Source organism: Podarcis tiliguerta (assembly GCF_965153285.1).
Source record: "Podarcis tiliguerta genome assembly, chromosome: 2".
NCBI lineage: Eukaryota > Metazoa > Chordata > Lepidosauria > Squamata > Lacertidae > Podarcis > Podarcis tiliguerta.
In genome coordinates, this window is record NC_139535.1 from 118,463,903 (window position 1) to 118,480,443 (window position 16,541).

General features: G+C 46.8%; 1 protein-coding gene across 6 annotated transcripts in view; it reads right to left on the minus strand.

Annotated features, from left to right (window-relative positions):
- Positions 1-16,541, minus strand: part of TNS2 (tensin 2) — a 134,590-nt gene that overhangs the window by 17,482 nt on the left and 100,567 nt on the right. For all 6 annotated transcript variants that reach the window (XM_083428183.1, XM_083428182.1, XM_083428185.1 and 3 more), the window contains 10 exons: positions 16,390-16,512; positions 16,018-16,082; positions 15,781-15,864; positions 14,087-14,199; positions 13,102-13,162; positions 12,899-12,977; positions 8,954-9,083; positions 8,179-8,244; positions 5,165-5,281; positions 1,180-2,433 (listed from right to left, as the gene is read on the minus strand). In XM_083428183.1, the coding sequence (XP_083284309.1) occupies positions 1,180-2,433; positions 5,165-5,281; positions 8,179-8,244; positions 8,954-9,083; positions 12,899-12,977; positions 13,102-13,162; positions 14,087-14,199; positions 15,781-15,864; positions 16,018-16,082; positions 16,390-16,512 (2,092 nt within the window). The remainder of the gene's footprint in view (positions 1-1,179; positions 2,434-5,164; positions 5,282-8,178; positions 8,245-8,953; positions 9,084-12,898; positions 12,978-13,101; positions 13,163-14,086; positions 14,200-15,780; positions 15,865-16,017; positions 16,083-16,389; positions 16,513-16,541) is intronic.

Here is a 16,541-nt window from a genome sequence, read left to right on the forward strand (position 1 = left end):
GCACAATGATGGCTTTTCATAGGATCTCTCCCGCATAGGCATTGTGGCAACAAAAGCCCAGCATTTGATAGCTGCCTCTGCTCTTGCACGGAACCCCTTAGATATGTTTAGTAGTACGGAGTAATGGTTAGAATGCTGGGCTCATGGGCATCCAGGGAAGGGGAGAAAAGAGCCAGTTGCCGAGAACTGGGGAGATTATGGCTCACCTTTCAACTCAAAAATGAAAGCCAGCAGCAAAGGGTCCACAATCTCTCTGTTATTTCACACATACACATACTCCCCCCAGAGTCTGTAAACATTTAAAAAATTATTCTCCTAATGCCAATGCAGATGAAAGTCTAAAATGATTATTGGGAAGTGGTATGTGCACATTAGCTGCCATTTATATCTATCTTGTATCTATCCTGACTTGCCTTATAAAACATATGTTTTGATGTGCCTTCCCCCACACCAGCTTCAATCCAAATTTAGAAAAAGAACCACCTGGTTGCCTTCTAAGCTGTTCATGTGTACATAGCCTTAAAGGCTGGAGGGGGCCAGGGAAAAAACTGAGGGTTTCAGCAGCATGTAGAAGCACCATGTCTGGATACCAGGTCTACCTGTTTGGCAATAAAGCTGTATATACAAGCAGGTTTCTGAAATGCACAGGGGACATTTTTTCACAGTGAGCTTTTGTACATAGCAGTTTGCGCAATGACATCATCTGTGCTGTCTGTACAAATAGGCAGGCGTATTTTCAGACTAATGCACAAAAGTGTTGTCTGTTGCCCTCCCCTCAAATTAGTGATTACACACACACACACAGTCTTTCAAAAGAAACTGTCTGGTGACTGGTGTGCAGATAAACTGATATACAGAAGCAGGTGAGTTACTGTCCTGCTACTCTGCATATTTCATTCACAGACAAGGTAAACATGGTGAGGTGAAGTCCAGCAACATCTGGAGGGCCACAGGTTTCCTGTCCCTGCACTAGGGTTTCTGGACGTTCGCCCTTGCCCTTTTCCTAGCAGAAAGAACCACACCGCTGGTTCCTCTCTAGCCACGTGATACAGCACCCATAACTGCTGAACCTGAAATCCTTGGCGGGGGGGGGGGGGGGGAGAACCCTTGGCTATGAATGCCCAGGATGCCTCCTGCGCTGGCTTGGAAATGGAGCCCCTCCATGAGAGTCACACTCACCACGCTGCCTTTCCACAGGTGCTGGCGGGAGGAATTCGTCGCTGCTCTCTGGGGGCTCATAGCCCTGCTTCCTGGTTGGTGGATACAGGGGGCTGGTTGGCGAAATGGAGTGGGGAGATCCAGAGTAGCCAGAGACAAGGCAGGCCTTGGCTGGGCCCCGGCCGTAGGCGTAGGATGGCCCTGGAGGGTAAGGGGGGCCATAGCGGGGGTAAGGAAATGCCTCGGCATTCTCCTCCATCACTTTGGACCTCTGGTGGGCTGGGTAAGCGTGACCGATGTGCCCTGCCACCATCTTGGGCTCAAAGTTAAAGGCTTGGTGTTGCCCATGGGGCACATGGTGGTGCCCATAGGTAGCGGGCATTAGAAGTGGCACAGGCTGCCCTTCCCGGTGGAGCGGGTGATGAAGCAGTGGCAGCCTTGCGTTTTCCACCCCCCACAGATCAGGGTCACGGTCCAGGCGCAGGCTGTAGAAAGCAGCCGTGGGCAACCTTGCCTCTTCACGCGCCATCTCTTGGCAATCTTGGCAGGGGCATAAGAAAGTGGGTGGGTCCTCTAAGATGAGCAGCTCCTCGTGCTCCCGCCGGCTGGGGCTGTGAGGTGGCAGTGGCTCATGGCCGAAGGGGTAGGCGTGGGGCTGTATGCCCTCGGACAGGGAGCGGAACACCCGTCGTTTCTCTTCGTACCCCTCGGGATGCCCGTGAGAGGGCCCGCCATTATAGAGGGGCTGCCGCCGCTCCAGAGTGCCATCTGGTCTGTAGTAGGCCACGTTGTGAGGCCTCTCAGGGCTGTGGGAACGGTACCCAAGGCGGCAGGAACAATGGCGGGCCAGGCCAGAGCGCTGAGCTTGGTAGGAAAAGTGGATTCCTGGCTGACCAATGTCTGAGAGCTCATCTTCCAAAATGGCCGTTTCTCTCTCTTTGGTAGGAGAAGGGGAAACGGCACGGGGGCAGCTCCCTTCACTTGGCTGCCGAGGCTGGACACCAAAGCCCCCCAAGAGCCGGTCCAGCTCCTCCTTCTCGGCAGCTGTGGGCTGTGGCCTAGACGGTGGCGTGCTCTCGTCCGCCTTCTCGGTCAGCAGGGAGGAGTGTCCCGAGTCGCTGCTGATGGACAGGAAGCGCCCACCTTGCTGCGGAGGGGACTCTGGTCCGCTGGGGCTGCCATTGGTGGTGGAGGAGGAGAAGCTACTCAGGTCACCTTTCTTCTTGATCCGGGCATAAAGGCTTCCATCAAGAGGGCCCCGGGTGTGCAAGACATCTGCAAAGGACAAGTGAAACAACTACTCAGGGAAGGCTGTGGGTGATGCAGAGCAGGAGGTGAGATTGGCATTCACACGGCACATGTGGCCTGGAGTCTCCCCAGTCAATGGCACACGTTTGTCCAGGTGCCTCACGCTCTACGCTCATGGTTTAGTACTGGGGATGAATAACTTTTACATCAGGGGTGGGGAACCTTTTTGGCTCTGCGGGCCAGATTCTTATCAGGAGCTAGCCTTGCAGGCCAAATTTGACAGGTGGGTAGGGCCGCGCACCAAGTAACTGGGTGCTTCAAAGTTCTGCATTCAGAACTTCAAAGCACCACACTCAGCTCAGGCATCAGGTGTGTGAGCCAGTTCCCCATGGGGCTCTCCCTTGCACATCAGATCCAGATTTTGGCTCAACAGCCCATCAGCTGATGGGCAGAAGAGACAAGTCTGCTTTCCCTTGCCAGGGCAACCTCAGGAGCACACTTTAAGGCTTCTGATGGTGCATTGGCAGTAGCATCTTCACCTGCCTCACACCTGATGACATCACCTATGGAATCTATATTTTTGACAGCTCTTGCCTTCTTTTCTCCAGACGGTGGACTGGGGACCAGAAGCACATTCTACTGCATGAACTGACCACCCTCAAGAACAACCCTGCACCTTTAAAACGTGGCCCCATCTACCTCAGAAAAGCATGGTTCAAGTAGTGAAATATATATTGTGACTATGAGTTTGTGCTCCAGTTCCTCAAGTAATTAAAAAACTTCTTTTAAAAGGGAGTTTGTTTATTTAATTGGGCAAAGTGTGTATAAATGAGAAAGCCTACATGTGTTTCTTTAAAACAGTGACAAAAAGGCGAGCAAGCACACTTGATGTGCAAAGAGTGGAGCATTGACTGGTTAGTGGCTGTTTGTTGTACAAGTTATGGAACCAGATTCCTTCGATGATGAAGAACCTGCTTTGGCCGCTCTTAAAATCCTTTTATTTGTTTTTTATTTCTAAAAAAATTTAAACAACGCTGTATCATTAAAATATATCACAGCAGTTTATAACAATATCAAAACATACAGTTAAATCTAAAAAATTAAAAACAAGTTAAAAGGAAAAAAATTAAAAATAAACACCAAGCCTATCTTCATCCCATGGCTGGAGACAGATGATTAGAGCTAAAACTGGGTTGAAAGCGGGGATGCCTTTTGTGGGCTGCATCCGACTTTTATTTCTGGTAATCAGGTTTTCTAGGTTCCTTTATTTTGTTTCAAAATCCTGGAAAACCAATTTGGCCAGAAGCTACAGCGAGTCAAAAGAAATATATGTGAATATTGCAGAAAGCAAAGCCTCTCTCTGAAATCACTTTCACCTCTCTTAAAAACGACGGTCTCTCTTCTGCCATAGTTTTGGTTTAATGAAGATGGCTGAAAAAGAATCAGGCCTTGTCCAGTGTGTGTATGGGGGGGGGTCCACTGGGGCCTGTGAAGGGTGCATTTCCCCCCTCATATAGACACCTTTCTGAGAGGCCATTACTCGTCCTTCCATTGATCCAACTCATCGTTATGCTTTATTTTCCAAATTTATGGCACTCTTTCTCCCCAAACACACACATTGCAGAAGACGGCCTCCTCAGCTCTTGCGAGGAAGGAGTTTTATTCCATCCTGTTGACGTTTTTCTGGCATTTGAGGCAGACGTGCCACAACTATTAAATTCCCATTTGCTTACTCCCTTCGGTATTTTATTTATTTTAGTTCTTAACGAGTTTACTTTAAGTGGATGTTAGGAGGAAACTGTAATCAGGGTTGACTGCGTAAAAACCAGCTGCTGGGATTACAGCTCCCGGGGGCAAAAAAGTCACTTTAGTCCAGATGTGTCTGTGCTGGGGAGGAGCCCCATCAGCCTGTCCAGACTGGGGTTTCAAACTCTGAAGCACCAACTTTCTTTAAAAATCAAGGGAGAACTTTGAGCTCCGCTCATCTACTCAAAGTGTAACCAATGCAGGAAGTTAAGATGGGCTGAGTGAATTGTGGCACACAGCTCAGACTAGAGAGAAGCCTTAGAGCCAACAGCAGAAAGCTGCCTGAAGCATCCTTGTGGACACAAAAACTAATCTCAATATTGTCCACTTTTAGATATAAGCAGAGTGTATGGTGCTTAGATATAAGCATTTGCATCTTATGGGCATTAATCCTATGTGATTTCAACTATATGCATTTTGGCTGGAGCTCCAGTCCAGGGTCCCTTCCAGAGTTTTTCTTCTGGCTGTAACGGATCTGCCTTCATCTCTCGGACCACCTTCCTCCTCCTCCCTTCCACAAGCTGAGTGAGGGGAGGCGGTGGAGACACTAAGAAGGTCTCACCACAAGGCTCTTCCCCGCTCCTCTGTGCCCTTGCCTTGTCAGCCAGCAGCCAACCAGAAGAAGGCACACTACCCTTGGAACATAACCCCTGTGCATGATGTGACTCAACTGTACATCCTAAAATGCAGCAGCAGAATTCTGTGCCACGACAACCAGACTTCTGCATCAAGAAAATCTCAGTTCTGCAAATACCAAATCCTGGGTCCAAGTGAGGAATTGCAGAAAACACACACACACATACACAGTCTTGCCCAAGTAGTGTGGCAATAAGGGTGTAAGTGCTAGGAAGAGACTGCAGGAATGGACGGGGCACAAATAATAAATTTATTATTATTATTATTATTATTATTATTATTATTATTATTATTATTATTATTATTCCCTGTGTACCTTCCAGGCTGTCCTCATGATGCAGGTTGAAGTTTTCATAGGAGTCCCAGCGCACTATGGGATTGGAGATGTTGTAATCTACTGCAACAGCAGCATTGTTCCTGTAGGTCTCGCGGCCTGGGGAAAGAGACAGGAAGCGCCAGAGAATCTCAGCATTAGGAGGATTAAGTGCGTTCAAGATAACATATGGAATGGATAGCGTATTCCAATGGCTGCACACCAGTCAGCAGAGTTATAAAAGGATTGTGGATGTGCATATTTACTTAATTGTATAACTAGGATTTTCTGCAACAGGCTCAAGCATGACTGACGACGTTTTTAAAAAGCCTAATCTGTGGGTTTTTTAAAAACAGGATTCCCACGTTTCTGTCACTCTGCCCAAGATGGGGCTATGAGGATATAGATCTAGGCAAGCCCCCTGTAAGGAGTGCATTTCTTCATTTTCTGCTATGCCAGTTAATGGTTACCTTTCACTGCAATGGGAAAAATAAAACACTATCATTGGGAATGACATTGAAGTAAAGGTAAAAATCTGGCTACCCCAGAGACCAGGCGTTCTCCTCTGTCTCTGGTCAGCATCCTGAAGGGGTGTGCAATTATGGTCTCTCTCTCTGTGGTGGCCCCCTGGTTATGGGACATGAGCCCTTTCCACTGAAGTCTGGTTGACACTCTTTCCCCCCTGTTTCATTGCCAGCTCAAAGCACATCTATTGACCCAGGCATTTATGCAATATCAGCTGTGAGTCTGTTTGGACGGAGGAAGTCACTCCTGCACCTTTGAAGAATGAGGCTTTTTTCTCTGCTGTCATTTATGTTGTTTCGAAATTTGATGCATTTACAGATTTAAAGTTCAATATTTTATTCTGCTTGTACCCTGCCGTGGAATTCTTTTTGATGTATTTTAAACATTTTAAATAAACAAATAGATTGGCATGCAGAGCATTGTACATGCATTGTACAAATGCTCTCCACCCCCTTCTCATATATCCTAGTAAGGTGGTTTTTAGTGCCCTTATTCTGCCTTTCCTTCAATAAGCTCAAGCTGTGTACCTGCTTCTCCAAACCCATTATATCCTCACAACAGCCCTGTGAGGTAGGTTAGATTGAGGGGTAGTGACTGGACAGTCACCCAGCAAACAGCATGACTAAATGGGAATTTGGGGATCTGTGTCTCCCTAGACTTAGTCCAACACTCCAACCACTATACCTGATGGGACATCTGCACCTAAATTCCCTGAAAGCTCTGGGGTCATCACAGACGTATTAGAATGTCATGTTGACTGACCCCTGGTTTTCAGTTTCAATTCCAGTGACAGTAAATTCAAGCCATCTGGATTCCATTTTGGAGTGGCAGTTTACCAACCCCAAAAATTAATAAGCAAAATAAAGGCTTGATGTGCTGAACTTGCTTTTCTCCATCTGCACACTGGTTTGTCAGGGATTCCCTCCGATTCTGAAGCTTTACAGAAGCTAAGGAAACGTGGATCTCATCAGCACCTGGATGAAAGACCACTGGCAGCTACTCTGAGATACCCCACTGGCAAATGCTACAATTTTGGCAGAAGGTTCCCAAATGAATTATCTTTGAAGTGAAAGAACATAAGACCCATAGTCACCACCCTGCTGGCCAACAGAAGACTTGAAATCGAAACTATACTTCTTATGGTTTCCATTCCACAGGAATAAACCTCCCAGTCCATGGTCTGCTTGCAGTTTGCCTCTTTCCTTGTGGGTTTCATTGCCTAGTTCTGCCCACCCTCACTCCTGCAATCATGGTATACACACAGCCCTGACCATACAAGGAAATGGGAAGCTTAAAGAACTTAGGGCAGAAGGAATTGCTTTGATCTCCATCGACAGATGATGCTTGCTCACACACCCCCTTCACCACTGGCAATATTTGCAGGACAAAAGGTGTTTCTATTGGTCTAGTAGTCTAGGGGAAGGATCACTCTAAGCAAGGAAGATGACACCCCCACTTCCCGCCCCCCCCCAAAGTGCCATGGTACTTTAAGATGTTTCCAAATGACACCATGTCTCTAAAGGCAGATCAGCACAACACACCAAGCACACCTCCTTTCGCCAGCCATAAATTGTGGCCTTCCAAGATGCTTGATAAACCACCCCAATTCTTGCAGTCCCAAGAGGGAAGCAAAAATACAAAACAAATAAAAAACCTATAGGAACATCTCTGCCGGATCAGACCAAAGAAAGTTCGGGTTTTATTTAATTCATAAAATGTATTTCATAAAACTGCCACAATTTCAGTTTCTTAAAGTGGTCAACTAGGTGCCTATGGGAAGCCGGCAAACAGGCGCTGAGCACAACAGCGTTCTCCCCACAGCGTTCTCCAGGAATGCTGCCTCCAACAGTGGACGGTAGAGCATAGACGGATTTGTCTGATCCTCTTTTAAAGCCACCCAGGTCAGTGGCCATCCCTACATCTTGCAGGGAAACTACAGCTCAGCTGAGCTGCCCTTCATGGCTGGCTGTGCTGTCAGCTTGGCTGGGCTTGCTCTGAGGTGGGTGGGCACAGATTTGGCACTTTCCTGGTGCCACATCACTGGAGAAGCTAGAAGGCAGTGCAATGTTCTGCAGACTAGTCTGAAGACACCCCCCCCCACAAACATTGACAACAGATAGCAGGCAAATTCCTGGTTGTCTGGATTGCTTTGTTTCCCAAATGTTCCAGTTCAAATTGGTGTCCTTCTCCCCCTCCTTTCCTTAATACATTTACATCTCACCTTCCTTATACAAAACTCAAGGCAGTGCACGTAGGGGTCTCTGGAAGTCTCCCATCTAAGCCAGATCAAGACCTGCTCAGCTTCAGCAAGACTGCCACCCCAGTGGGGATGGGGCCAAAGGCAAAGGTGGGTGGAGCAAGGGTCAGACAAGAGAGGCCAGAGGAGCCTGAGGTTCCCCATTCCTGCTTTAGGCCATGCCTGACTTTTGGAATGACCCAGGAGGTGTTCATGGTACTGCAACCATATCCCTTCAACTCTGTCATTCACCCACCTTTAATTTTCTCGGGGCTGGAAGAGAAGACAAACTCCACACTTGCTTCAAATGGGAACCGTTCATCTAGGGAAGGAAAACAGAGATACGAGGTGAATAGCCTGACTGTTGCGCCTGGGCTCTTATAAGGCAGGAGTGATTACCTGCATCACATGCCATGTTCACGCAAACACCGGCTTCAGTCTGAAATGCACTTGCACCCCCTTCGCCTAAAACCTGAGGTTGCCCTCAAGGTGCGTCCTGTAGGGGAACCTTGCAGAACTAGACTCTAGGAGAGCCACATGTTCAGCAAAATCTTGGCCTCTACCACTTAAGGCTAAATTCAGTTTCTGAATGCTTCCTTCAAATAAAAAACTCATTCATGGAGATAAATAACGCACCAGGGAGAAAAGGTTCTGGCCTACCCTCCCCCTCAAGGTCCATGTGCAGCACATTTTTCACTTGCAGGGACAGTTTCAAAATGTGACTCCTTCTCTTTTAAGTCCGAAGTGGTACAGCCTGGGATGGACTCTACCATGGAATTTTGCTGAACATGCAGACCAGGCCTTGGTCTGCTGCAGCAAGCATACGAAGAGATTTTGTGGCAAGAAATAGGTTCTTGTCTACAAAAGCTCATGCTGAAATAAATTAACCTTACCAGACTTTGAGTAGACCTGGGGAAATTAATGAACAAGACTAAGTTGGGTCCATTAATTTCAACAGGTCAGCTCTGAGTTGAATGCCACCCTTTTGCTTTGATTTCTTGTTGCCCAAGGATTAGGCCTCTTGCTCTCACCTCTCCAGGCTTCATCCAACTCATCTTTACCAAACCACAGTTGGGTGCTGTGGATGGTGCAGGTGTGGAACTGGACCCGGAACACCACATCACGCTCGGTGCCCTGGAGCTGCTTATGGTAACATTTCACCTAAGAAAAAGGAGGGGAAATGAACATAACAATCACTCGAGGCAAAGCTCTCTCAGCTGGCAAGCAGGCTTCTGCTATTACCCACCATACACAGCTGTCTGGGCACGCTCAAATGTTCACATACACCAAGCCCACAGACTTTGTACACATTTACAGGAGCACCATTATTTTCATGGTCAAGGAACATTGACGGAAAGTACTTGATTTGATTCAGAATATAGGAAGATCCTGCTGGGTGAGGCCAATGGCCCTTCTAGTCCAGCATCCTGACCACACAGTGGCCAACCAGGTGCCTGTGGGAAGCCTGAATCCAGACTGAAGATGCTGGATGATGAGCTGTCTAGAGATCCAGTAGCAATTATTCTATGCATAAACTTATTTTGTCTTCAGCCAAACTGGAAGAAAACTGAAACTCTAAGAGTGTGGGAAACAGATGAAGTGGTGAATTGGCTAATTACAGTTAATAAGGCTGTCAGCGTTTCCTAGGAGTGCTGGAAATTGCTTGAGAAAGAGAGACAAGGTTCCAACCAGAAAAGAATGGCTGATGAAGATGATGGACTATGCCGAAATGGCAAAATTGACCAGGATAATCAGAGACCAGGATGAGGCCTCACTGGCCTTGCAGACAACTTCATTGTCCAGAAAGTGGGAGAAGCAACAAGAGGAACAGCCATTTTAGATCTGGTCCTAACCAATGTCGATGACCTGGTTAATGGGGTAGAAGTGGAAGGATCATTAGGCGCAAGTGATCATGCTCTTCTGAAGTTTACTATACAACGGAAAGGAGCAGCCAAGCATACTAGGACTCAAGTTCTTGACTTTAAGAAAGCCGACTTCATAAAACTTAGGGAAGTGCTGGGTGAGATCCCATGGACAGTAATACTAAAAGGAAAGGGAGTTCATGATGGCTGGGAGTTTGTTAAGAGGGAGATAGTAAAAGCACAACTTCAGGCAATACCAATGAGATGGAAACATGGAAGGTGCCTAAAGAAGCCAGGGTGGCTATCTAAAGAACTTTTAACTGAGTTAAGATTAAAAAAGGATGGGTACAAAAAATGGAAAAGGGGGGAAACCACCAAAGAGGAATTCAAACAAATAGCCAGCACATGTAGACACAAAGTCAGAAAAGCTAAAGCACAGAATGAACTCAGGCTTGCTAGAGAGGTTAAAAGCAACAAAAAAGGCTTCTATGGGTATATTCGTAGCAAAAGGAAGAACAAAGAAACAGTGGGGTCGCTCAGAGGAGAAGATGGTGAAATGCAAACAGGGGACACAGAAAGGGCTGAACTCCTCAATGCCTTCTTTGCCTCAGTCTTCTCCGATAAAGAAAACAATGCCCGACCTGAAGAATTTGGAGGAAATGATTCAGCAGAGGAAACACAGCCCAGAATAACTAAGGAGATAGTACAAGAATACTTGGCTAGTTTAGATGTATTCAAATCTCCAGGGCCAGATGAACTGCATCCAAGAGTATTAAAAGAACTGGCAGATGTGATCTCAGAACCACTGGCAGTCATCTTTGAGAATTCCTGGAGAACAGGCGAAGTCCCGGCAGACTGGAGGAGGGCAAATGTTGTCCCTATTTTCAAAAAGGGGAAAAGAGAGGACCCAAATAATTACCGCCCAGTCAGTCTAACATCAATACCAGGGAAGATTCTGGAGCAGATCATTAAGCAAACAATCTGTGAGCACCTAGAAAGGAATGCTGTGATCACCAATAGTCAGCATGGATTTCTGAAAAATAAGTCATGTCAGACTAACCTGATCTCATTTTTTGACAGAATTACAAGCCTGGTAGATGAAGGGAACACAGTGGATGTAGTCTACCTTGATTTCAGCAAGGCATTTGACAAGGTGCCCCATGATATTCTTGTAAAGAAGCTGGTAAAATGCGGTCTTGACTATGCTACCACTCAGTGGATTTGTAACTGGCTGACTGACCGGACCCAAAGGGTGCTCATCAATGGTTCCTCTTCATCCTGGAGAAGAGTGACTAGTGGGGTGCCACAGGGTTCTGTCTTGGGCCCGGTCTTATTCAACATCTTTATCAACGACTTGGATGATGGACTCAAGGGCATCCTGATCAAATTTGCAGATGACACCAAACTGGGAGGGGTGGCTAACACCCCAGAAGACAGGATCACACTTCAAAACGACCTTGACAGATTAGAGAACTGGGCCAAAACAAACAAGATGAATTTTAACAGGGAGAAATGTAAAGTATTGCACTTGGGCAAAAAAAATGAGAGGCACAAATACAAGATGGGTGACACATGGCTTGAGAGCAGTACATGTGAAAAGGATCTAGGAGTCTTGGTTGACCACAAACTTAACATGAGCCAACAGTGTGATACGGCAGCTAAAAAAGCCAATGCAATTCTGGGCTGCATCAATAGGAGTATAGCATCTAGATCAAGGGAAGTTATAGTGCCACTGTATTCTGCTCTGGTCAGACCTCACCTGGAGTACTGTGTCCAGTTCTGGGCACCACAGTTCAAGAAGGACACTGACAAACTAGAACGTGTACAGAGGAGGGCAACCAAAATGGTCAAAGGCCTGGAAACGATGCCTTATGAGGATCGGCTAAGGGAGCTGGGCATGTTTAGCCTGGAGAAGAGGAGGTTAAGGGGTGATATGATAGCCATGTTCAAATATATAAAAGGATGTCACATAGAGGAGGGAGAAAGGTTGTTTTCTGCTGCTCCAGAGAAGCGGACACGGAGCAATGGATACAAACTACAAGAAAGAAGATTCCACCTAAACATTAGGAAGAACTTCCTGACAGTAAGAGCTGTTCGACAGTGGAATTTGCTGCCAAGGAGTGTGGTGGAGTCTCCTTCTTTGGAGGTCTTTAAGCAGAGGCTTGACAACCATATGTCAGGAGTGCTCTGATGGTGTTTCCTGCTTGGCAGGGGGTTGGACTCGATGACCCTTGTGGTCTCTTCCAACTCTGTGATTCTATGATTCTATTCTATGATTCTAGGAGAAGTTCAGGAAAGAATGGGAAAAATTTATAGCTTATTTAAGAGAACATTGTAAACAACTAAAAACCTTGGCAAGATTAGAGTAATACTTGTAAAATACAAAATATAATGGAAAAGTTAATAACAGATGGGGGGGGGGGGAGCGAGGATAAGCTGAATAAAAAGGGATTGACAATGAAAACCAGAGAAGGGCGGAGGGAAGTCAAGGGATTCAGAGAATCCTAAATGTGAATGTGATTGAATTTTTTTTAATTATTTTTTTTAAGGGAAATTGCTTGAGATAGAGTCATTGCTACTCAGGGTACACCCCCACACTTCCTCTCCACTCCCCCTACCTCAGTCATCTCCAGTCAAACAGATTTCATATTTTTTTGAGACATTATTTTAAAATATGTAAACCTGCTGACCAGAGGCAAAAATGAGGTGAGCCACTTCTGAGTCACCTTCTCTGGGAAAATCAGAGACAGAGTGGATCATTTGTTTGTTTTAAATAATGATGTCAGAATCTCCACAGTGGTATCCAGTGTGGTGGCCTCCAGTTGTTAGACTCCAACTTCCACCAGCCCCAGTCAACATGGCAAATGGTCAGGGACGATGGGAGTTGTAGTCCAATAATATATGGAAGCCACCAATCTCACTACCCCTTATGTAACAGCATGTTCTACATTTACAAGGAAGATAGCATACATGGGATCTCTTTACCAGCTATGGCATAATTGCGTTTCTGAGTCTTAGTTCTTCCTTAAGAATATAAAGAAGCGTCTTGCTAGATCAGAGGTCCACCAAGTCCAGCCTTCCCACCTTACATCCTGAGCTCCTGCCAGCACTCACCAGGACATCCCCTTTCAAGAGCAAGGCTGGCTCCAGACTGATGCAGAGCTTCTGAGTTCCACCAGAACCATGAAGACTGCTGTAAGACAGGAAGAAACAGAAGGACAGCTGGAATGGAAGCTACAAGGAGATTGGCCCTTATCTATGAAGAATTCAGAGGGTGACCCAGGCATTTGCCCGAGGCAGAACCCACTCATACTCACTAGATCCCAGACGTGTACACCAGCTGCATGGACTGGTAGATCTTCAAGAAGGGTTGATAACCTGGAAGAGGAAAGATAAGAACGTAAGAGAAGCCTGATGGGTCAGGCCAACAAACTCAATTCCTAAGGAAAGTTGGGCATGTGTGTGTTATTTGGTGACTCTGCTGATTTTCAGTTCTACCACCAGTACTAGCAATTCCAAACCTACACCATGTGGAATCTTCTTATTCACAAGGCCTTACATAGGTCAAATGTGCATCAGGACCATTGACAGGTGTCCCTTCCATAGATTTGTCTCAGATCAAAAGCAATCTAAACCCATGCCCCCTCCCCCACATCTGGTGGCAGTGAATTCCCTAACTTTATTATAGCGTATTGCTCACTTCACTGGGCTTTAAGTGCCATTGTTTAGGTAGCCCCCCACCTGCAAAAGGGAGGTTTCAACACAATTAGAAAACCCCAAGTACAAAGAAATCTTTTGGGGGGGAACCCTAAAAGGTGAGGGTTAAAACAGCCCACCAGTGAAGTCATGGAGCATGCCCACAGGGCACAGACTGCTGACAGCTTTTGCAGGGTGAGGTGGGGTGGGGTGGCAGACACAGGGAATGGGAAAAGGAACCGTGTGTGTGTGTGTGTGTGTGTCACACTGGGGGAACATTTTGCTGCAGGTCCCACACATGAAGAATTGTCGATCAACGTAAATGAGCAACTTCAAGATCTAGTGTTATGAGAGAAAGCGAAAAATCTCCCTATTTGTGCTCTCCATGCTATTCTCAATTTTATAAAACCCTGCCAGGTCAGTTCCCCTCTCTCCCTCTTGTTTTTTCTCACCCTTTTGGTCACTCTTATTTGACCTGAAATAGTGCTATGAACAAATGCATGCAAGAACAGACGGGAGGTGGAAGCAGGCATTTAAGCCACGCCCATGCCGGTCTTGCATTTGAATGGGGAGATGTATTTTCTGGACATCACCTGCAGCACTTACCTCCTCCAGCCCCAAAGGTAGGGATAGCTGGGAGAAGAACATGGTGCAGAAACAGGGTGTTGCTGTTCATCTTGATAGTGCCTGAGAGTAGCCCACTAAAATACTGGATATACCTGTCCACAGGGAAAAGAGAGAAGGGTCAGCCACAAGCTCTTAGGCTTACCAACAGGATTCCAGGAGAAATTCTGGGTCTCAAACCTACCTCCTCCTTTACCCCCTGAGCCTCTAAACTCCCTGTTTCATAATAGCAGCCAAGAGCCCCAATAGGTGGGAAGTCCCCATCTGTGTCATACCACATCTGACAGCCCACGGGGTGCGAAGTGTCCCAAAGAAGAAAACATCTCCACAATTAGACAATCAGCATCTTGGGGAGAAAAGCTGGCTAGAATCCAGCTCCCCAATGTCTAGTTACCTATGTATAGGGAGCTTTTGTATGTGTATATGGGGGGAAATTCACTTGTACCAGGTGGTAATTCAGATGATTCAGTTGGCTTTGACAGCTCCAAAGCCTCCAGGCTTTATCAGGCTAACAGGAGGTTTACAATTAGCCCCCCGAATCACTGCTCCTCTTCCATCTTCACTCTCCATCTCCAAATCTCTGCAACACAGCGTAGCAGCTACTACACCTGTCCAGATGACCAGGTCTGCTTGGTGGGAGCATAACAGCTATGCAGCCCCTGTTAACTGCAGGTGCACTGGGAGTGGGCTGTCCTGAGGGATGGGCAAATCTATCACTTTTGGTTTCTCGGTTTCTCATTTTTCCATTCTTAAATTCAAGTCTCCACATCATGAAATCCATTTTTAAATCCTCATGAAAATGCATAAGCATTTTAATACAAATTTCTCCTAATACACATTTTTGTATGCAATTTTGCCTATCATACACATTTTAGCAAAACAATTTCCCCAAATATAATGCATTTTTATGCTATTTTTACTAGTCTATGCATTTTTATGCAGAGTTTACCCTAGTCTATGTATTTTTAAAAACAAATTACACAGTGCTCATCCACACATCCACTTGTCCCATGCCTTGCAAGCACGGGTCCAAGCCGCTTTCTGCTTGTCCCGTACAATCTAGGCAAACGTCCGAGCAGTTTTGCCTTTGCCCTGCTACTTTCCCCCAGAAAATCTGCTCTTTGGAGCAGATCGGAACAAACAACAACTGTGGAAAGGCAGATTGCCGTTTGTTCCGATTCAGCATTAAACCACAGGATTTCCCAGTGGAAAGCAATGGGGCAATTTAAAGTATGGATGAGTCCTTAGCTGGAGAACTGCACTGCAAAATTTGGAGAAGTGCAACTTTTGAAGGATGGCTGTTTCGGTTTGTGGATTGTTCCAGAAAGTGCAAACCAGGTAGATTTGTCTTTAAATGTGAACTGAATTGAATTTTCCCTTTGTTCCTAGCTATTGCACCTAACAATACCAGCACCTTTTCTCTCCCTGAGGATCTTGTGGATTTGTGAGAGTAGAAGAGCACGCTGGATAGCCAGAATGGTCTTCAGGCACAAGGGCTTCGTATCTAGTGCAACATGCACACAAACACACCCACCCCATTTCTGAGTTTTCCCTCACAGAAGACCTCTGCAACGCCTTGCCATGATGCGTTTCCCACCCACCCTGCAGCTTATTTCTCATGCATGACAGCAGAGGAATAGGGGAGAGTGGGGTGGGGGTGAAGCTGCAGGCCTCACCTCTTCTGGGAGGGTTGCAGAGAAGCAGCCACCTTGTCCTCGCAGAACTTGCGCATGGTCAGTGTGCTGAGGGCCTGGTCTGCACTGAGGAAGGAAGAAAGGAAAGAGGCCAGTGGGTGTCTGCATGCTGCCCCCCCCCCCCGAGGAGTCTCTGTCTGAGCTGAAGACAGAAGCCAAGTAGAGTCACAGCCGACCACACACAACTACAGCCCCCTCCCTCCCCACATTGCTTGGTACCTTGCAGAGATTTTGCTGTAGTACATGTAGGCTGCTACGATCACGCCGGTCTTGCCCTTATTGCCCTGGCACAAAGAGGGAGAAGGAGAGAGGGGGGGCATTAAACACTGGAGCTAGGACCATAAAATGCAGCAGCACCATCAGCCTAGGAGTGCAAGAAGTTTCCCCAAAAACTATGGGAACCAACTCAGAGGCAGGGGGAGAGACAGAGGAATGCCTGTGAGAACCCACAGATCATGACTTGCAGAAGTCAAAAGCCCTTTCCTCAGTCTCTGGTGTCTTTGCAGTCCCCTCTGTCTCCACCATCCACAGCCACTTCCCCTAAATGCCCATCTATAATGGCCAGGAAAATTAGGGCATTTCCCTCTGCACCTTGCAGTGAAGCACAACCACATGCTGTGGGTCTGAGTTCAGCCAGGTCTCCATGGCTTTGCAGATGGAGCAGATTTTGTCCAAAGGTGGGGCGTGGAGGTCTGGCCAGCCAAAGTCTTGCACCTGTGCCGGGAAGGAGAGAGAAGCATGGG